This window comes from Chaetodon auriga, chromosome 13, assembly GCF_051107435.1.
Source record: "Chaetodon auriga isolate fChaAug3 chromosome 13, fChaAug3.hap1, whole genome shotgun sequence".
NCBI lineage: Eukaryota > Metazoa > Chordata > Actinopteri > Chaetodontiformes > Chaetodontidae > Chaetodon > Chaetodon auriga.
In genome coordinates this window covers 2060268-2082185 of record NC_135086.1, presented here as the reverse complement: position 1 = coordinate 2082185, position 21918 = coordinate 2060268, and the positions used below count along the sequence as shown (strand labels likewise).

At 42.6% G+C, this 21918-nt stretch overlaps 1 protein-coding gene and 1 non-coding gene across 2 annotated transcripts in view; both read right to left on the bottom strand.

Annotated features, from left to right (window-relative positions):
* The window catches only part of LOC143330370 (inactive dipeptidyl peptidase 10-like), a 92788-nt gene that overhangs the window by 13428 nt on the left and 57442 nt on the right, over positions 1 to 21918 (bottom strand). The window contains exons 4-7 of the mRNA XM_076746893.1: positions 17648 to 17742; positions 17179 to 17253; positions 1587 to 1639; positions 1144 to 1225 (exon numbers count right to left, since the gene is read on the bottom strand). Coding sequence (XP_076603008.1) covers positions 1144 to 1225; positions 1587 to 1639; positions 17179 to 17253; positions 17648 to 17742 — 305 coding nt within the window. The remainder of the gene's footprint in view (positions 1 to 1143; positions 1226 to 1586; positions 1640 to 17178; positions 17254 to 17647; positions 17743 to 21918) is intronic.
* trnan-guu (transfer RNA asparagine (anticodon GUU)) lies at positions 2715 to 2788 on the bottom strand. The gene has a single exon. It is a non-coding gene; the product is annotated as a tRNA-Asn (tRNA).

The window sequence follows — 21918 nt, the reverse complement described above, 5'->3', positions numbered from 1 at the left end:
CTGAGGCCGTAGACAAACCAAGTGCCAGGAAACATGTTGGCATTGAACATTTCTGCAAACCACAGACATGTTGAGACTTTATGCTGCTTCGTGTTCAAACCTTATGCTTCTTTATATTTTAGCTTCTATGTTGTGCTAAAGGTTTGGCCACAAAAACCCCTCAATTAAGTTCTGAAAAAGATCAAGTTTTGGCTTAAAATATCTGGTTTTGTCGTCACAAACGCAGCTCGGACAGCGGTCTGCGGTGTTCTCGCCTATCTCCTCCTCCTGATCACAGAACCCAGCTCATCTACACGTACTGGTGACCTGAAGTACCTCATTTTGATATCTCTTGTAGAAATTACCGTACCTGGGGTTTGCAGAAAGGCACAATGCTAACATTGTATTTTGCCGTCTGCTGATCCCCGGTGAAGGGATCTCACTCAGAGAACATGCTCATCGATCAACACGTATTCAGTAACTGCTGTCATCTCCTCTGATAACAGACAAATATGCCAAGGAGGGTTCACGAGCGCTGAACACTTCTTTATCATCAGCGGTGTGAAACACTGCTGCAGGGCCTCCTGGAGAACAGCTTCCACTGAGGGCAGGTAGAAATACTGAGGAAACGAGATAAATATGCTATCACATGCTTAATTACTTTCCTTGTCTGCACTGAAGAAAATAATGGACTGATTATTCTGTGCAGAACACTCTGCCCGACGGAGGCATTACTCACAAAGAGAGCTTTGGCCGCCCAACAAGATGTCTTCCAGCGGCCGTGTGATTAGTTAACTGTTGCTGGTTGCTTTTCAAATAATTGTTTTCTTTAAGGGGAGTTTGTCTTTGCTATCAAGTCAAAAACAGCCTGTGATCCGCCTTCACGTAGAACAGAGACGGTTCGACCAATGCAATGATTTATACATCAGTGGCGTTCACCTTTCTACATGCAGCAACGTTTCTTCATCTGAACTGAATGAGACAACACTGAATCCAATGCAGGCGTTCAGGGCTGCAGCACCATCTGCTTCATTAGCAATAACTGGATTAACTCTTTGGTCTACATTATATTCCAGAATGTCTATGTGATGTTTGCATGTGTGTATGTCTTTATGTGAATAATGGAAGACTGAGTTCATGTGATTTGACCAGGTCAATACTCACCAGCTGCTGACCATGAACGCCCCATGAGGCAAACTGGAGGACTGAATCTGAGACCTCTGGAGGATTCAGCTCCCGCACCTCTCTGATGTGAGCACAATTAAAAACAGGACACACCAGAGCAGGACGCATTTACATCTGCCTTTAAACCTCAGAGCAGAGACAACCAGTGCAGATTCACAGGTTGAATCATTTTCAGGTGAATAATCTGAATAAAATTAAGTGAGTTTAACTGTGAAGGTGATGTGAGGTCGTCAAACATTTCATCAGGAAGATACATCAGTCCACTTTAAACTTAATCTGAATTTATCTGAGCTTGATTTGTCTCAACTGTTACTGATTTTATAGAAATGCTTTGATATGTTTGTCCTTAATTTGGGTTAAATGAAAGAGAGGTCCTTTAATGATGGTCTGTGCTGATTAGGTTTAATTCCTGGTTTGCTTACCTTGTATACAGGTTGTAGATCAGGTACGATGCCAAGAAAGAATGCTGGTAGACCTGAAAGACAAACAAACGAAAAACAATTCAAAGTTATTATGAGACCTTTGTTCTTTCCCCATTAATGATAATTAGGACCCCAACAGCCCAGAAAAACAAGGAAACAATTCAAATAATCAGGACTAATACTGCAGATTCATCCAAAGATTCATCATCAGAATGGATTTTCTATCATTTTAGCCTCTGGTGAAAAACAAAAACACACGATGCAAAAACATCCTGAGAGGATTTTGTGATTATGTTCTGTGATGGAGCACCGGCTTCTTCTTTACCGGCTTTGTGTGCTTCAGTTAACTATTTCCTGATTTGTCTTCCTGTTCTTGTGCAGAATGAGGTTCTCTGTATTTAATTGGACAGTCAGTAATAACAGAGCTTGTTTCTCAGGAGCACACGCTGTGATTGGACTGCGTTATGGGCACGCCTTGCTCCTTCAGTCTGACCCTAGAAACTAAAAATAATGAAATTAATCAACTTCAAAGTGTCTTCTCCAGGCTGTTTTACTTACACACGGCACATGTGAACTAACTGTGAGTACAGAAAGAAAATTGTGGTTTAATGAGCAGCATACACTGGAGCTCACTGACCAGTGACTGGGCTCACTAAGCATTATCTCAAAAGTCCCACCAGCACAGTGATATTATCGGCTTCACACACTTCATTAACTCTGAAAAATAGCATGTGGATCTTTACTGATTGCCACCTCGATGGCTAACAGGATAGAACATGTAAAGAAGGCCATTTCGGAGCAGCTGAGAGACACATTTTCCTTCTGTAGCAGAGACTAACGCTAGCAAGGCCGATGCCCCGCTGCTTCCAGGCTTTGTGCTAAGCTAGGCTAACAATGTCCCAAACACGCTAGATTAGATTAGTTGCAACTTTATTGTCATCGTCAGAGTGCAGCACAGAGACAACGAAATGCAGTTTAGCATCCAACCAGAAGTGCAAATGGTCATAATAGCCAAAAACATAAGTACATGTAAGTAGTGCAAGTGGCATGAAGTATAAACAGTGTGACAGTCAGACTGGCTGTCTGTGGTGACCATGTACGTGATGTTTACTCAGGCGTAAAACACTGCGTCCCTGGGTGGGCTCGAACCACCAACCTTTCGGTTAACAGCCGAACGCGCTAACCGATTGCGCCACAGAGACTGCTCCCATTCCACTTTTTCAGAAAAATAATCAATACAATAAAACATTGAAAACATGATTTACATTATGAGGAGCCCATATGGCGCCTGCAGCCGACACAACAAAGCCCAAAGCCGATAAATGGATAAATTACAACGATTAATTTGCTGTGGCGAAACTCTCATTAAAACCTTGCAAATAAAAGTGAGGCTGGAAAGAACCCAAGAGGTACTTAAGCTGTATAACTTCACATTATAGCTCATCTTAGATGATTATTTTCCAATTACCTGTAAATAGGTGCATTTGAGCATGAAATGTTCGTATGAATTCCGCTCCGCTGTGCCATATTTAGAGTCACTTCACCGTTCTTGAGCTTCCACTGCACGTGCGGTGAAGTGACCAGAGAATGTCCACTCACAAAGCTTTTGTTTTAGGATTCAATTAGATAATGGCTGAAAACCTGAGTGCCTCTGCATGCTAATCAGCTGAGGCATTAGCATAACAATGTTACAGTAAGCTCACCCCACAGCGATATGATAAATACTGTAGAGCCACTCCGTTCCCCTCGGCTAAAGATCAACTGTGTGCAGAACGGAGTCTGCTGGCTGATCTACTCGCCACCCAGCCTTCACTCCTAATTTGGACTTTCCTCTTCACTGTACAAAAGAGAATTCTCCTGGAAGGAAAAATGAAATTGTATTTGAACTTGACTGCTCTTCTTCTCCTCCTTCAAAAAAGACGTCAACATCATTCGGCAGACAGCCCTCATACAGTGGGTGACAGCTCCGTGATGACTCCTTGATAAGGCTGTCAGTGATGGGTGACACATGAGAGGGGAGGCTGTTCAGAGATGTGCAGCGAGTAACAGGCCGATTTCGACGGCAGCCGTGTGCTGTGCGGCGTTCTCAGCAGACTGGGGCTACGTGCCACTTGTAAACACTGTAATTCCTAGTATTTGTTGTATATATCTTAGAAAAGCACATAGATGGTGTTCGCTGCATCGTCACACCTGCAGCAGAAAAGCACTTTAATGTAAATACAACAATCTGCAACTTAATTAGTGCTTTTTTCTCACAGCTGAGTCCTTTACTGAGAATCTGTGATTCACAAGCTGGAAGGCTTTGGAAGGTTGAGAGGGTGGAAAGGAACGAAACGTGAAAATACATGAGTGGGAAAAGATAAAAGGTGCATGGATGTATGTTGTACTGCAGTTTGCACAGACTGTGGAGGGCTGCATTTACATCTCGAACAACACCGAGAGGTGCAGACAGAGCTGGAACTTTGTATTCACCGTTCGAACACAACTAAAGCGCCAGTGTTTGATCTGGAATGATCCAATTCAACGAAGGTGGGTCGCAGAGATAACATGCATGCTCGTGCATCGAGCAAGCTGATTGGTTGACGTCCTGTTGGGAAGTCACGTCTCTGTTATTCCAGCATAATACTGCCACATGTGATCTGAGACTACTCCTCTTCAGATTCTTAGTATCGTTGGCCGTCTTGTCATTGTCCCGTCCATTATGCTGATGGATGTCTTTGTTTTTCTTGTTGTTTTACAGACGGAGGCTCGTGGTTCGTTCACAGGACACAGTCACAGTTCTCACTGTGCCTGAAATGAACGACACTGTACGATGTGTTCGCACGTCATCCTGACGGCCACACGTCTGGCTTCATCGCACTGCCTCTTCAATCCCTCACAAACAGATCTGTGTCATTTGTCTTCTTTGGAGTCTTGGCACAATTAAGCATACATATGGGCAGTTTCAGGACGGCCTCTGCTCGAAGGCATCTGTGGTGCTGTGCTCTTCAAATCCTGCCTACTTTCTTATCTGCGCACATCAAGCCGAGCTGCATGACTGGCTCTTTGAAGCATACTGACCCTCAGCTTGGGAGGCAGCTGGACTTGCGACAACATGAGATCAGGCGACTTGAGAATCCATCTTACCGTTTTCCAAGTTTTGTACTTTTGACTGAACAATCGGTCAGCGTCCTGAGGAACTACTGGCAGCTGTGGGCAGGTGAGGTGTAGGTGTGACGACAATGTCACGGCTCCTACAGAGGTTAACGTAGATGCTGCTAAAGCATCAGCGATCTCAGAAGTGGAAAGTGTTTCTTCATTAAAAGAAGAGCAGATACAGACACTGAAGGCTTCCTGGGTGGAAAAGATGTTTTCGCTCTTTTCCCGACTGGCTCTGGCAAGAGTTTCTCTTCTTGCTGATCTGAATGGTTGTAGTTAGCCCACGATAGACAGATGGTTCGTCCAATCACTTGCCAAGTATTTGTTTAAAGTACCTGCCCTTTTCCAAACAGTTTCCATGGACATTTTCCCAGATGGTTCAGTGTGACAAACCATCTGGTGCGTCAGGTTATAACGAGCCCTGAAGCTCAAAAAACTGTTTCTTGTCCATCAGCCGCAGTGTTTGTAAAATGCTGTCATGGTGGACTTGTGACAGTAGAAAGCAAAGACGTTATTAGTGAGATTAACAATGGCTGCACTCCAAGACCACTCTACGGGCATAACTTATTGGAGCTTAATAACTTCATGGAATGGAGCCATAATTAATATTATTGATTACACATCTGCCTTTATTGTTGTGCTGTGAAGTCAAAATTCAGCCGTGAAAAAGGGCCTATCGAACGACCCGCTGTCAGTAAACGAGGCCGCGGCGTGTCGAACATCGCGACCGAACCATCAGACGTAATGTGAGGAAGCATTCACTGAAAATTATTTCATAAACTCTCAAGTTGTGATGATTAAAAAATGAACTTCTAATCCTTTAAAAGGAGTTTCATATCCTTTGAGCACCATGAGGAAAACACAAGACGTTCTGAGACGTATAGAAACATTTTTAATTGATGATTTGAAGTCTGCCAAAGAAGAATGTGGCTCATTAAATCAGTTTCTGTCTTCTCTCAGAGATCAACTCTCCTGAATGCTTTAGCAACAGATTATGGGTTAATTAGTGCCCTTTGTTTATTTTCACACTATAATTTCATTAGCATGATTTCCAAATGAATAAAAATGGATACTCTGTGACAGCTGCACTAATCAGCACCTCAATAATTATGTAAGTGTACTTGTACAAGTCATGAAAAATGCCCTTTGTATTCTGCACAGAAGGCTGCTGACCATAAAAAAACAGTAAGATTTATGGAAACCTTTGACGCAGCAGTACAGCACAGCAGAGACTTGGCATGATTATGATAAATTCATAAGACAGCGGCAGACAGTGGTGTAGCAGCAGGCCATTACTCTCCATAGATCCACGCCGTCACTCCGACGATGAACACATCTGCTCCGTCCATCTCAGAAAGAGACAGCAAAACTCTGCTGCCTCAATCCCATCGAGCTCATTATCAAGCCACAGACACTGAGATGTTCCCGTGGATCTCAAGCAGCTTCTTCAGCACCACAAAGTCACAGCCGCTCGTCTCTTCGCTAACAGAGTCCAAGGTGAGCCGTGCAGAAAAGCGCTTATGGAGACCAACTTGGTGACCAACATTCAGCTCTTATTCTTGTCACAAAAGCTAAACCGAGTGCATTTCTACGTACAGCACTTCTCTACCTTAACGGACAAAACGCTTCACAGCTGGTCCCTCGTTCACAGTCATGCTCTCTCATTTATTATATTGCACACTTGCTTTTACCAGTACGCACGCAGTCAGCGTGGAGCTGCAGGGATTCGTTTGTGAACATCAGGTCTGTTATTCAGTGAGATGTAACCACATAATAGATGTTTATTTAGCAATTATGAGAAACATCTTTGCTGCTGGGATTCTATTCTGCGACAGTGTTTGTGAAGGGAGGCGCTACGCCGCCATCAGTGGGTTGGTTTAGGCAACAAAAGCACTTTGGTTTTAATATTTGAACCAAGACCTGAATCTACACCAGAATCTGTGCCTGACCACAGCCAAGTGTGAGCAGCTGAAACAGCCCCTGAAACATTTGACCTTCATCATGCAGACGTAGAAAACAAATGACGTTCGTGGATACGACCAATATAAACACATTTCAACTTGCCAGATGTGCTAATTAACATTGTTTGTTGATCAAAAAATAGAACTCTGTGAAATTGTATGTGCTTTTGTAAAACTGAAGTGTCTGTAAATGTTATTTCAAAGACAGAGCTGTACATGAACGTGTGTGTATGTGTGCAGAATGGCTGCTAGGACTGGGATACAACACCACTGTCTTAGTTTTATTATGGACTACACACTACTCCCATATTGTTTTAACTATATTTTTTTTATTTATTTGCTCTCTATATGTGTATAGATATGAATTTGTTTATGGTGTCAGTGTATAAAAAGTCAGACGTTTTGGTTCCAGAGGTATTTTTATCAGTGTACATTTCTGTTTTTTAATGAAATGCCCAATAACGGTTCATATCCTGTATAACACGGGAGCCACATAAATAATTCAATGACGCTACAGTTTAATGTTGAGGCCGTCACATTTGATTATTTCAGCGTTTTCTGTACGGCAGGTGACTATGAATACAATGATAGTCATGAGCTTCAGCCACTGTTCCTTCAGTCAAGAAGTCAGTCTGAGTGACGACTGTCCTGGAAAACACTGAACTTTGAACCACAGCGGAGAATTTTAAGCGGTGAGGCTGGACTGAAACGCTCACTCTGAGTTGTTGTTTATTTCCATATTTGTATACACACACTATTGTTTGTTGGCTGTGAAAAATAAACAGCAGTCTTATTCTTTAATTTTTAAAAATGCAGATTTGTCTTTTTCCACCATAAAGGAAACATGTCAGGAGACAAACGTACTTTAAAAATGTGATCTCAGCACGCATTCCATTTCTATTTGGTGGTAAAAAGGAGGATCCATGCAACATGCACAGCAGCTGATTAGCACACATTCACATGCAATTTCGTCCTGGAAGTGGGAAAACGTTGCATTCAGTCAGCTTCAGGGTCCATCTTAGATATGTTAACGCTAAAAACAAGAGTGTAAGAAGACTTTCAGCCGTGTCTCTGTAAACAAGTCAAAGAGCTTCTCTCCCTTACAGATGGTAGCTAACAAATGCCCTCTGTATGCTGCAATGTTAATGAGTTTTCCAGGATTGTGTGCACAGCCTGTTTCTATCTTTAGATCCACAGTCCCTTATCTCTGCTGCATGGCTGGATCATATCTCAACTGTGATGAGAGCAATACAAAGGACACAAAGAGTTAGCGATAGGCTTGATGTGAGACTTGGGAATGGTGATTATTTTATTTAATATGTTGAAATACAGCTGCACTGCTGCCGTAATATGAAAAATACACTTGTGCTTTTTGATTTCTCTTACGGCAAGATTTCCTGTGCCCTTTTTTGCATTTCAGTGAACGTCATTGAGAAACTGTTTGCTTCGCTGCATCACTCAGAAGCTGTATGAAGCACATGAATGGAGTCAATCAGCTCAAGTATATGCAAAGATCTGAGCAATTAAACAAGCTTAAAATCCCCATCAGGGCTTCAAACCAGGCACTGAAAACTTTAGCTCAGTTTTACACAGAATGTTCCTCTTTAAGAACAGAACAAAGTAAATGTGCTCTGTGGACACACACTGCTGCATTCACAGAAATAAAACGCATTTCTCTGAATGTCCGCAGATTAGCAGACGTGAATGTTCAGTTTCCAACACAATAAATAAACGGATATGAGACCAAACAGCTCCATTGAGTAAATGTGTGTTTTCCAGTCCTAAAACTGCTCTATCTATCTGTGTAAGTAATGGCCTCCTAAGTATGTGGAATATTCCTAACCAATCTGTTTTCAGACCAGGAAACTGTAAGTAAATACGATGTCAGACGTGTGATGTATGACGCTGTTAAGCACTATTAATCCAAATACTGTCTCTGTAAACACAGCTAAACTTTCCCACGTGATCTTTTGTGGCCACTCAGATTTATGTGCTGCACACAAATTGAAAAATGCATTAGTTGTGTTTGAGGAAGAAAACGGTTCCTCCAGTCCGACGGCCATCAGGCAGAATATTCACACTCATCTGCCCTGTGGAAATGAGTTCATCACAGCTGCCAGAGGACCAATGGCCAGATCTAAATTTGGGCTTCAAAGAGAGTTTTTTTTTTTTTTTTTTTAACAAGCAAGTTGACCTGCACACTTACAGCAAAGTATTAAGCAGCTCCAAACCAATGTCCACCATCCCTGCACATCCACTGACTTCATTTTCAAACAAGTCTTCATTCTGCGAGAGGCTCAATGTCTGAATCTGTGAAGGAACGGTGTGTAAAAAGGTGTGTAACAGACCTGCAGAAAGGATAGTGTGTCAGTGTCACGCCTGACACGCTGTCCTTTAACACATTTACAACTAAAAATATCAAAACAACTATTAAACGGATGACCATGAAATTTTACCCTCAGGATGAGCTGTACTAACTTCAATGATTAACGGACTTTTCACTAGCGCCATCATCAGGTCACGCATGTAGTGCCTCAGCAAATGTTAGCATGCTAACCCACTGAACCAAGACAGCCAACATGGTAAACATTACACCTGCTAAACATCAGCATGCTAGCATTGTCACTGTGAGCATGCTAGCACGCTGACAAAGAAGTAAACAATTCCACGACTGCACCAGAATCTGCTCACAACAACGAAAACCTGAAATAGTGCTGACTCAGCAGGTACAGAGCTGATTGTTCTGATAATCGTGCATTCCCTCAACACACACAAACAATCCTCCAACCCATCAACAACTCTACAAACACCACGCTAAATGGTGAAGCCAACCTGGAGTGGCTGGGCAGCAACACAAAGCTCAGTGTTCGTTTTTTGATATTGCCATTTTAGAATAAGACATGCTGGGACTGCTGGGGGCTCGGAGTGCTGATCCTCAACTAGGCAACCATTTAAATGGGATTTTGCTATTTATTTTTTCTGTGGCACCAAAGAAAGAGAGGATATGTGCAACCCCACAGCATCACCAACAGCCCTGCTATGGCTGCTCTGAATATACCTGAGACAGATTCATCATTCATCATGTGAAAGTGAAAAACGCTGTTCGAAAACACTAACAATGAAGCAGATCAGTGGAGAGAATTAAACAGTCAGCTGGAAAATGTGATTTTAGCAAACTCGGTGTTAATTATCTAGCGAGCTAGAGCTGGTAAAATACACCAGTGACAGTCATCATTTCAGCCAGCAAAATCGATGTTTGTCAGCTAGAGATGAGACGCCTGCTGCTGTTGACTCCTGTGTGAAATTGAAGAGCCATCCACCCATTATTCCAAAATTTCTGAGAGTGCTGAATCTGCCACCAATGTCTTTGCAAACGGCATAACTGCTGTGCTTGAAGCTTGACTGGCAGAGCGACTGTAATTTAATTGAGTCTGACACGTATGTACACAGCCTACACGTATGTGATGATGCCTGGTATGTCCCACACTTGGTTGGGAACAACAGGGGACAGCAGGGAGGTGATGACGACGCTGCCAGTGCACAGATTTTCAAAGTGAATCTTAGATGGCTAAATTAAGTGTCTGTTGTTTAGCGGGCACTTGGCCTTAGCTGCTAGAGGCCAAGAGCGGCAGCCAAGGCCATCCAAGACACTCGGTGGGTGATGCATTTACTTTTATTCTCTGCCAGCTTGTCTCATAAACCAGCCCAACTTCACCCATGAGGCTGTTAGAAGCAGCAGGGAGGGAAGCTGCGTATCACAGCAGAGATGGTAAAAGTTCCTTCAAGGATAAGATGAAAGAAACATCCAATGATGGAAGCAGCTGTACAGTTGCTGCAGTCCGTTAGCAAGTTAGCAGAGCAAACAATGGGTTCATCATTGTGACCAAAGCTGACTGTTTCTGACCTTTTCTGTGAGCAAACGCAGCCAATTTTTCATTGTTTTATTTTACCTTATTTCAAGCTTTGCTATTTTGCAAGACATCTGGATATTAGCATGATTGTTGCAAATGAAAAAGATGTTTTCAGTCAGAATGTCTTAGTGTTCGTGGTATCGTATCTGTGCGAGCTCTATACATGTAAGAATATTAGCAAAAGACCACAGCTCTTTGGTCAAATAAGCCTTTTGTGCCAGTCTGACGTCTGCGTGTGGAGTTCTTCATGGAGTTAAGAGTAATTGCTAACGCATTGGCTCAGTCTGGTGTTGGCCTGTACCTGCCTTAATCTGGAGGTGACAGCTGGACTATCATGTCAGTGTGTGTTGTGTGATTGGATATTTAATCAGACCCATTAAAAAGCAGTCCATCTAAAACTACCAATAGTGCTGGTATGAAACTATGAAACTACAAAAATGAGGGAGGACAGAACTATGATTTTGAAAAGTAAGAGGGACATGTCTCCTCGTCCCCAGTGGACATCATGCCGAGCACACAGAGATGACTGTGGGATTGTTACAGTTAATCTATCGCAAAGCTTGTGTACCAAATCCAATTACCTTGGAAGTAAAAAGACTCCTTCATGCAAATATTGAAAAGTTAGAGAGCTCAGATCTGATACATACGAGGTTTCGGCCTGTCTAATAAACCAGCGTCTTCTGATGCTTGATGAAAATATAAAAGGGAGTGAGAAAATAACTTAATTATCATAATGCTGGCTGCTGTGCTGGACTGCATAGAACAGGTGTTACTGTGTTCGTCCCGTCATTGTGCTGACTTCCTTTGACTGAAGTCTTTCACTGTGGAACATGTAAAGAGATTCAAGGATCTGCACTTCTATAAACTCAGACTAATATCAAGTGTTTTCACTTATTAGCTGGTGTTTTGCTTTGCTGGTCATAAACTGTGGAGCATCTTCTGTTTTTCTGGTCATTTCAGTCATAGTTTAGGCAATCAAGCATCATTTTGTGCACGTGTGAACACCTCTGTTCAGCAGTGTACCGGCACCGTAGCTTACTGGGCTTCCTTCTGACTCTGCTGTGATGTGGGATATTTAAAGCATCAAGCTGAACAGATGCGTTTGCCTCAATCTAAGAAGCTGTTTGTTGATGAAATTAAAGCAAGAAAAGAAAACATAGCTTTGAGTAGCTTTCCACAAAATGCAATAACTACATGTTTGATTGTTCCTCTCTCTAACACTTGCTTAAAACACTGCATGGTGCCGTCGTGGCTGCAGCAGCTGCAAAATGAGCTTGTTGATCAGAGTGTGGAAACAGACTGTAAATGGCCAAACTGACACACAATAAGCTTTGTTACATTCAGAAAATAGGTCAAGAGGCTTCAGTGTTGCATGGTCTAAATGATGAGTTCTTCTCAACACAGTGAGGAACAACACTGATTACAATTATGTGCACAGAAGACAGCAGGTTATTGTAAGAAATCAGGTCAGCACCACTGGAGGATACATTTCCACGTACTGCAATAACCTGGTTTCTTGCATATTTTCAATTTATTATAGTTCAATGTTACAACGTAGATTGTACCCCTTTCACACAGCAGACGACCCGCACGGCTCCATTCATATGAGACAGCACGCTCTCAGTATTATTCAGTTTATATCATCGCTCACAAAAAAAACAGCTGGTCACCAAACCTGGGTCGGGGGAGGGTTTTGAAGGAGGGTCAGCTAATGCATGCTGATCCATTCAGATAGACTGGCGACATGACTTTGACATGCATCACTGTCTCAGGGTTACTGAGGTATTAGAAACCTGTTCCCATCAGCCTAAAGGGCCTATCCAAGGCATACCCAAAGTAAACTGAAAGCTGCTCTTGACTCATCTACAGTGCGTGCACGGTTTGGTCTCTTTGAAAGGTAACACTCTGAAGTTTTACCTCCAGCAGTCTGAATCACAGTAAGTGCGACTGGCACTCACTATTATAAGTTTGAACACACTCAAGCAGAAGGTTTTTAATTTCCACCTGAATATTCTTTTGTAAATAGATGTCTGCAGATGGCACAATGGGACCACAGCATGGAGCCTCAGCCTCGTCCAAGTTCAATAAAAATTGAAAAAAGCTTTTTTATCTGGTTGGAACATTTGGACTGAGGTCCTCGTCGGATTAAAAACAACAAAAAAACAACAGAAAACAGCAGAACCTGATGTGCTTAAAGTACATCTCAAAAGGGAGAGCCAGTCTGGAGGACTGAGCACAGGCAGACCAGAGAACTATTAAAACTAATCCAAAATACTGCTGTTGAATAGAGTGAAAGTCACATTCATCCCACAGTCAGGGTTACGTGACCCACAGCTGAACCACTTCAGTGTCTTAGACAGGCAGAATCCTGCTGATCAACAGGACAAAAGGTGGACAGTTGTGTCAGAAAGGTCAAAGCTATAATCCTGAGCACATAAAAACATCGGGGGAGGACTCAGCTACAACTCCCACGGAGCCTGATTACGCTGCTGAGAAAACTCAAATCTGCAATCAGTTTGCTTCTGGATCCTGGGCTGCGACACCTCTGACTGACGGCTCCTTCGTAGCAAAGACGACTGACACTCATGAGTGCTGCAGTATTTAGAGAACATGACTTCTCTTGAACGAGGTTGAAATTATTCAGACTGGTGGCCGAAACACACACCTGTAGGATCATTACATTATCAGGGAGAGTGTGTTTTCGTGTTTAGTAACGCAGAGGATATAAAAGAAGAAAAAAAAGAAAAAGAAAAACCTGAAATGGGAACACAAAGTTTGGCATCTTAGCTATTCGATGACGACAGGAACAACAAACAGCAGTGGTCAAAGAGAGCAGCCGTATCAAATCATGCTCTGAACACATGAACGAACGAACGTTAACTCAAAGAAACCAAAAATAATGTTTATATGAGCAGTGAGCTTCACTGACAGCGATACTTTGTCTGAAGTCTTGGATTAAAAGATAAAAATGAAGGTTTTTGTGGAGTAATGTTGCTCTCTGCATGTGTTTATCCCTTACCCTGCTTAAGGAAACAAGGTTTATTGTTTGCGACATTCAAATAATCAGGCTGGTGCAGAATGCCAACAATACCACAATTACAGGCATGTCAGCGCATCGTCATCTGCGGTGATTATGAGGGAAATGAATTGTAAATACAGCAGCAGAAGTGCATGTTAAGTGAACAATAGGAGACAATCAGGAAATGTCAGAGAAAGAACTCCTTCTCATACGGATAAAAGCAGACAAATGTCGTCTTAATAGGACAATGAAGCTGCTTCTCCACAGTCCACTTCCTGGTCCTCTTTAGTCTGTGTGTTTCTGACAATGTTCAGTGTGAAACACAGTAAATATTGCTCCTCTATGTATGTATGGGGGAAAAAACTTGTAAGGTATTTCTCAAAAGGATGACCTTTCCTCCCAGAAAATTCACAACCACAGGGATCAAAACAACTTGTACAACCTCAGCATCACCATAACCAACGGACTACAGGATACTGCATGTTTGGATTATTTATTTTGTTTTGTACTCAGATGAAACATGAAGGCTTTCTGCAGACGCCTCGCTTGAGCTGGGCTTGGAAAGCGTGTCTAAGAAACACTGAAGGAGTGCAGTTAGCAGAGTTCACGACACAATGAGTGTTTGATGAGTGGAAGTGACGAAGAAAACAAACGCTTACAGGACCGACAAAGCATCAAGGTCACTCTGTCAAGGTCCTGCAGCTGATGTCAACAGCCTCCAGCAGCCTCCGACAGCCTCCAACAGCCTCCAACAGCATCCGACAGCCTCCGACAGCATTCGACAGCATCCGACAGCCTTCAATAGCCTCCAACAGCCTCCTACAGCCTCCAGCAGCCTCCAGCAGCATCCAACAGCATCCACCAGCCTCCAACAGCTTCCAACAGCATCCAACAGCATCCACCAGCCTCCAACAGCTTCCAACAGCATCCAAAAGCATCCAACAGCCTCCAACAGCCTCCAACAGCATCCACCAGCCTCCAACAGCCTCCATCAGCCTCCAACAGCATCCAACAGCCTCCAACAGCCTCCATCAGCCTCCAACAGCATCCAACAGCCTCCAACAGCATCCAAAAACCTCCGACAGCATCCACCAGCCTCCAACAGCCTCCAACAGCATCCAACAGCCTCCAACAGCATCCACCAGCCTCTAACAGCCTCCAACAGCATCCAACAGCCTCCAACAGCATCCGAAAACCTCCGACAGCATCCAACAGCCTCCAACAGCATTCGACAGCATCCACCAGCCTCCAACAGCCTCCAACAGCATCCACCAGCCTCCAACAGCCTCCAACAGCATCCAACAGCATCCAAAAACCTCCGACAGCATCCAACAGCCTCCGACAGCATCCAACAGCCTCCAACAGCATCCAACAGCATCCAACAGCCAAGCAAAAACTATCCTTCTTTGGCTCCTGCTTGCATGCAGCACACTGTAGGTGCATTATCACCACCTAACTAAGAACTATAGGTATCACCAATTGAAATAGTTGGATGGTAGAACAGTGTGACGTGAGAATCAGTCTGAACATACAGACTACTGCCTGAAACGAACAGAATCAGTTAACGTTTATAAGATGGTCTGAATCACGACTGATCTTTAGAGCAATGATGCTGAACAGCACAGGCGGATGGTGTTTGTACCACTCGAAGAATATGATGATTTTCTATGTATTTCCTATTGTCTTTAAATTTACTGAAAAGACCAAAATCAACAATTAGTGTATCCCACTAACGAATGGCTTGTGTGTGTGTGTGTGTGTGTGTGTGTGTGTGTGTGTGTGTGTGTGTGTGTGTGTGTGTGTGTCCAAAGCCTGATGCATCTACTTCCTCTGGGCCATAGAGCTCCATTGTTGTCCAAAATCTATTAAAAACAGATCTATGCGGGCTGTAGGAGCGTTTGCTGTTGTTTATTGTTATTCCAGGTTATTGACACAAACACTACATTCACTTATATTCTCATATTCAACACTGTTAGAAAGCTAAGAGTCATGTGAATTGACTGGTTGACGACAAAGGTCCTGACGATCCACCGCAGTGAAAGCATTTAGTCCAACACATGATAATAACTTCGTCTTCTGCTTTTTCACCGTTGCAACTTCTGGAAACATGTACAGACAGGCGCCATCTTGTCTCCAGTTACTCTGTGGAGTCTCAGGTTTCAAATGACACCTCACTGACCAAATGACCAATCACATCTGTCATATGAAGCCTAGCAACCAGAGCAGCCAATAACATCCTGTGTGGAACACAAGAGCCTCGCTCTCATCATCCATGTGAAGACCAAGCCAATCAGAACTGACTGTGCAGGTGACTGACGCCCTGAACAGCCAATGAAATTCTGAAAACACAGATATGCCACTTTAGTGGCTTACTTACAAGGTTTCATCACTAATATGGACATTATTAAAGACAGCTTTGGGTTTACTTTGGGTAATGGACACAGCTGGGACGAGCTGTTAGGATCATCTGATACTGAGGACAGTGAGTTTGAGGGAAGTGACAGCGAGAAAGCTTTTACACATAATCTGACATTAGCAGACCTCGATGTTACCAAAAAATAGGATGAAATATTTCAAAGGAAAAAACATAATATGTGGAGTAGAGGTAAGAGATAAGAGGTAAGAGAGATAATTATTAAGAAATGAAATAGCATTGACTCGTTTTGGATCCACGCTGACTCTGACTCCGTTCAGCCGTCACTGTCCTCATGAGCAGCTGTCCTGTCAGCAGTACAAACTGTCTTCACCAGGGTGAGTAACATCAGAGATTCACCACAACAGTATTCAAGTAGGTTCCATGAGTAGAACACAGGAAGAAAACAGTCTTTAATCCAATGATTAATTGACTTAAATTCTGATTCACTGTAACGGGTGGAGACCATTTACCTACAGTGAAACCAGAAAGCCAGCAGAAACCGAGGCCCCGGATCAATGATTGCGACTCGGATGTCACATAGCGAGTTGTTGTGGATCTTTACGTTCACTAGAATAGAAGCGTAACTGTTTTCTGAGACGAACGAGTGGGAGACGTCAAAAACACTTTGTGTTTACACTGTCCTCCAGGCTGACTCCAGCATATGGAGGGACTTCTAAAAATAAGTGCACTGAGCGATAACAGAGTATCACTCGGCACAAACAGCTACTCATGCCCCTCCAACAGAAACGGTCTGATAAAATAAAGATACTACCGAGCATAGAAACATCTCTTCTTTGAATCACAGGCAGCGAGCGAAGCAGCTCAAGCACGAAGTCGTTTAACATGTTTTGCAGTTATGTTTTAACATGTATTAATACTTGTAAATTTCACAGCCCACGGCCTTGATGAAGTGTGTTTGTGAACTGCTCCCGTCTCACAGATGAAACATTTCCTCTCATATTTCTTAAACTTGTACCCTCCTGCTGGATCAATACTGGCTTTAACTCACTGACTCTGAACAGATAGATATCTCCATGCTGGTCACATTTCCATTTTAGTTCATGAACTGTAAACCTTCAATATAAGCAGCCCCAAGCCAAATACCAGTGTCAGAATATATGCAACCTGAATATTAAGAGGTTCTCACCTGCTTGACATCATATCCCAGAAGAACAAAGTTCAGATCTGGAGAAACTGCAAACTTTGAGGCCTTAAAAGTTGCCTGTGGGGACAACAAGAGATGGATGAGATCTTCTTTTTCCAAAACAAACCAATTTTTATTCTAAAACTGAGAATACTTCTCAGAAACACATGCCAAACAATCAGTCTTGATGCAACGCCAAAAGCGTTCGCTCAACCTGACATCAGCTTAAAGTTACAGTGAAACTTTGGCAGGTTAAAACACCTGCTGAGGGCGAAGCTTTACCAAACTTCATTCTAATACAATATTAGCTTGCATACAATAAAATGTGTGACAGAATTTTCATGCGATGTTCTTTCAACGAATCTTTAAATCCGTTGTCATTTTGTTGACACTGGCATGTTGGGTTTTTCTTTATTCACACTGTGCAGGCGTGTGGAAAAAGCATCTAAATGCACTGAAAACTCGCACTTACAAACGTTGTGTTTTTCAGCAGGAGCTCGGTCTCGTTGCTGTGAGTGCTGACTTTCAAAATGTCTCCATCCCAGCTCCGAAAGATGATTTCTTCATCTAAGACAGAAACAGGCAAACTGAAAGTACTGCACGTAATCATTGGATCGGTAATCATTTTTATTTTTACTTGGGCACAAACGGTGAAATGTGACAGCTGCGAAAGCTTTGGATACTTGGTTTGAAAATTCTGAGTAAAAGAGAAAAAAGTCATGTCTTTGGATGTCAGAGCATGTTGGAGTTTAGAAATGTGTTTCACCAGAGAGATGATTCACATCATTTCAGTATGCAGCACACGTAGCTTCGGACACATTATATATAATACTAGTTTAAAAAGCTTTCATCCGATTCTTTTTGTCTATACTTATATTACGCTCTGTTATACCGGCTGCAAGTACTTTGAGTGACAGGGAACCTATTACCCCTCCAATAATGGGCTTAATTAAGAAACTGTTAGGATTAACTTGAGCACGTCTCTTTTAATTTACAGCGCTTTGTTAAAACATACACAGAGGAATCATCATTGACTGGGAGTTTGGAGGAATGTTTCCAAATCATAAACTAACAAACATGAACTTCACATATCAAACTTATTGGACACCAAAGCGCCGTTTCACGATGAAGATGATTCCTTGTCTAAACTGTCGTCTATGTGATTTGAACCAAGCGTGTCCTTCATTTAGATGTTGTGGGAACACATTACAAAACGTCTACCTGAGTCCTGCTGAACGATGCTGATTCCAGGCAGAAACCAGCCTCAGAGCCAGCTGTGGCTGTCAGCGACACAGACCGCAGGCTCGTCTGTTCACCAGTGAGTCGCTCTTTAATAGAGATTTTATCTGAGGAACTGTGTGTTGTTAGATGGACGGGCAGGCCAGGTGACACTGTGGCTCGTACTGTCTAAGTCTTAACATTATGCTAATTATTTTATTATTTTCTGTTTCTAATTTACCACCTCGTCACTTTTATTAACGTACACATATTCACCATTAACTAGTGACACATTGGCATTCCTATTAGTAGCATGTTGGCCATATATTACTCATTATAAATCACTTATTATTGCCTCATTTTAGGGGTTACGCTTGTTCGGGTTAGGATATTAAGATCGTAATTCATGTACATGTTCCTTATTTACTACCAATAAGCAACAGTTGGGAGGTTATTGAGGCAAAACTCAATAACTAGTTAATGGTCTAATACTTGAAGAACATGGTGAGGCATTAATAAGTGCTTTATAATGACTAATAAAGAGCCAATATGCTACTAATATGCATGCTAACAAGTTAACTAGTTAAAGGTGAATATGTCCACCTATACCCCTAACCACCCCATGGGAGAGGTTAAAACGTCCAAAATGACTCCAAAAACAACAAGCAAGAAGATGATTATGTGAAGGAAAGATGCCAGTGGAGCCCCTGAGAGGAGAGTTTAACAAGAGAGAAGAAAACAACAACAAAGACTCATTTAGGAGGATCTGTCTGAGGCAACTCGGCTCAATGAGATTACACTTCAACTTTCAACAGTGGAAACAATGACAGGAGTGCCTGCAATAACCCCGTCTAATCCCAAACCAACACTATAGCCCAGGGAGGCTGAATTTCATTAATGCATTTGACAGGTCTAAATAATTTCAAGGTCCCAATCTCATGTAAATGTCAATGAATAAGCTCTGAGGCATCAATCTCAGACAAGAAGGCTATAGACTGGCAAACACTCAAAACACTTCTGAGTATAATGCCGGGAAAATAAATATGAAAGACAGATGGATTGCTTGTGCTCAACAGGCAAGAAATCCTCAAAAGGGCTCTTGTCATTTAGAAACCCTACACACAGTTAAAAAAAAGAGAAAGAAAAGAAAAAAGTCCTTTTGCCTCTTTGGTATGCCTCGCATGTATCAAATCAATGGTTACATAAAACATTTTACAGCAGCATTAATTGGAAATCTGGGCAACTCCTGAGCTGACAACAGTTTCATCAGTAAGAGCTCAGAGGATACGATGACACGCAATCTCAGCCGTGATTAAAAGTGTCCCCGCTATCCCGTGACTTGAAAGTGCTTTGTGAGGCCAAGAATTACAGGAAATCCCCTGTTATGCCGCTATCGACACGGTTACTGAGAAATGGCACATCACCGGTCTGTGAATTTAATACAGCGATGTGGAGAAACTAATCACGTTTCAGCGTCGTATCAGTTAAAGCAGCAGACACGCTTTTAATTGTTGACCCGACATGGTTGATTCAACATGCAAAGGGGCTGGAAATTTAAGGTGAAGGTAGCAAACAAGTAGGAATTCTACCCTAATGTTGCACTTCAATATTCAGCCTGTGGAAACAGTACAAAAACATGTTTTCTGTGGCTCTGGAGGGCTGAGCCCATCCTCGCCAGAAAAGCCACAGAGCTTTCAAGCAGGTTAGTACGACCCATAGTTATTTAGTTTTGGTGTCTTGAGCCACGTGATGATGAAGGTTGTCTCGGTTTGGGTTTGGTGGCAACAAATCTTCAAAAGAAAGTCTGTTACAAACTGGGGCTGTGGAGTTTGAAAGAGCAGTCAGAAGGCGGCTGCTGCTGAGTTGCATTGTGGGAACTCCAGTGTTTTTGGAGCTTGGCACTTAGATCTAAAACAAAGAATATCTTGGCCTCCACTGCTTTCATCCATCCCTTCTTTCTTTTTGTTATTTGTTTATCGCAAGTCTACCAACTTGTTTCACTCTCTTTCAGCTCTGTTTGCGTTTGCACCAACATCTGAGAGAAATATCTGGCTCTTTAGCTGCTAAATGCTCCCCTGGTTTGCCAGCTAGTGGCTAACTTTGGCTGTGTGCTGCTTGGTTCTGGGCAGGAAGTGCACAGTGGTTCATCAGAGGGTTTTGCTGGAAACAGCTGCCTGCTGCAGCCAGAAACAAGGCTGATGAGTCTGCAGGCCAATAATCCACAGTGGACTTAAAGGCTTAATGGAGGGAACTGCAGAGTAATTCAACATGAGTGACACCTTTCACATTCCACAGTCCTTTGGCTGATTGCTAGCATAAACACCACTGACTGGTGCAGCGTTGAGTGAAAGAATAATTAATCATTTGAAGGATGTACTTTTTAAAGTAGAAAAAATATCCAATGTTATTATATTTATATTATATTAAGATGAGTACTCTACTTGTACTGAGTTTTATACGACCTCTGCTTCGGCAGCATGCAGGCTCTCTGCTCACTCTGTGACTGTTGTACAGCAGCTGACACTGTGTATTATGGTAGAAACACACTGGAATAACAAAAATACTGCTGGTTCTTCTCTCGTCTCACTGACTGCCATAGATAAGCTGTGGAAAAATATCCGTTGGTTGATGTTTCAAAAACTGAATTCTGCTGAGTCAAGGGCAACTTGACTTTGTTGTAGAAACTTGGAAATGTTTCGCCTCTCATACAAGGGGCTGCTTCAGTTCTACCTGATTGGTAGAGAGTTCCTGGTATTTAACCTCAAAGACTGTGAAAATGACCCCAAAGGAGGTTAAATATCAGGGACACCACACCAGCCACTCAAAACTGAAGGATTTCCTTGGATGAGAAGCAAAATGTTTTCCAGTTCCACAACAAAGTCCAGTCCCTTGACTTTAGATAACCATGACCTGGATGACTGACACTCCGCACGGACATGAGTACTGTGAGGTTTGGAGGCCAAAACATCTCAGCACTTGTGTATAAATGACCAGCACAGCTGAGTCACTGCTATTGGAAAATTCACCCTGCAGACACATTGTGCTTATTTTGGGCTTAGGAGCAACACAAGTTTGACTTGTTGTACCTTCATGATCCAGACGGACCTCACATTGGCTGACCAGAGGCTCAAAGGGCAGCCGGACTCTCACGAGTCCTAGTTTTACTTCTGAAAAATGAGCATGATTGTCAAACTGTGACTGTCAAAGTTTTTAAAACTAAAATGACTGAAATTGTTGGTGCTCTCATAAATATAAAGTTAGACAACCTTTGTATCTTCTGTTGGTATTTCCATTTACACCTTGTATGGTTTTGTTTCCTTTGTCTTCTTCCTATATATTGTAATTACGCACCCTGGTGTTACTCCAACAAATAACAGGATGCTTTTGGACCCTGGACACTGGACTGACTTAGCATTTTAGTGTGGAGCAGCTGTCATGGAGCTGGCATTCACACACAAATGGCACTGCAGTCCGTGGAGGGGGCGAGGTGTGTTATCTGTGGCGATGAAGCAGGTGTTCAGATGC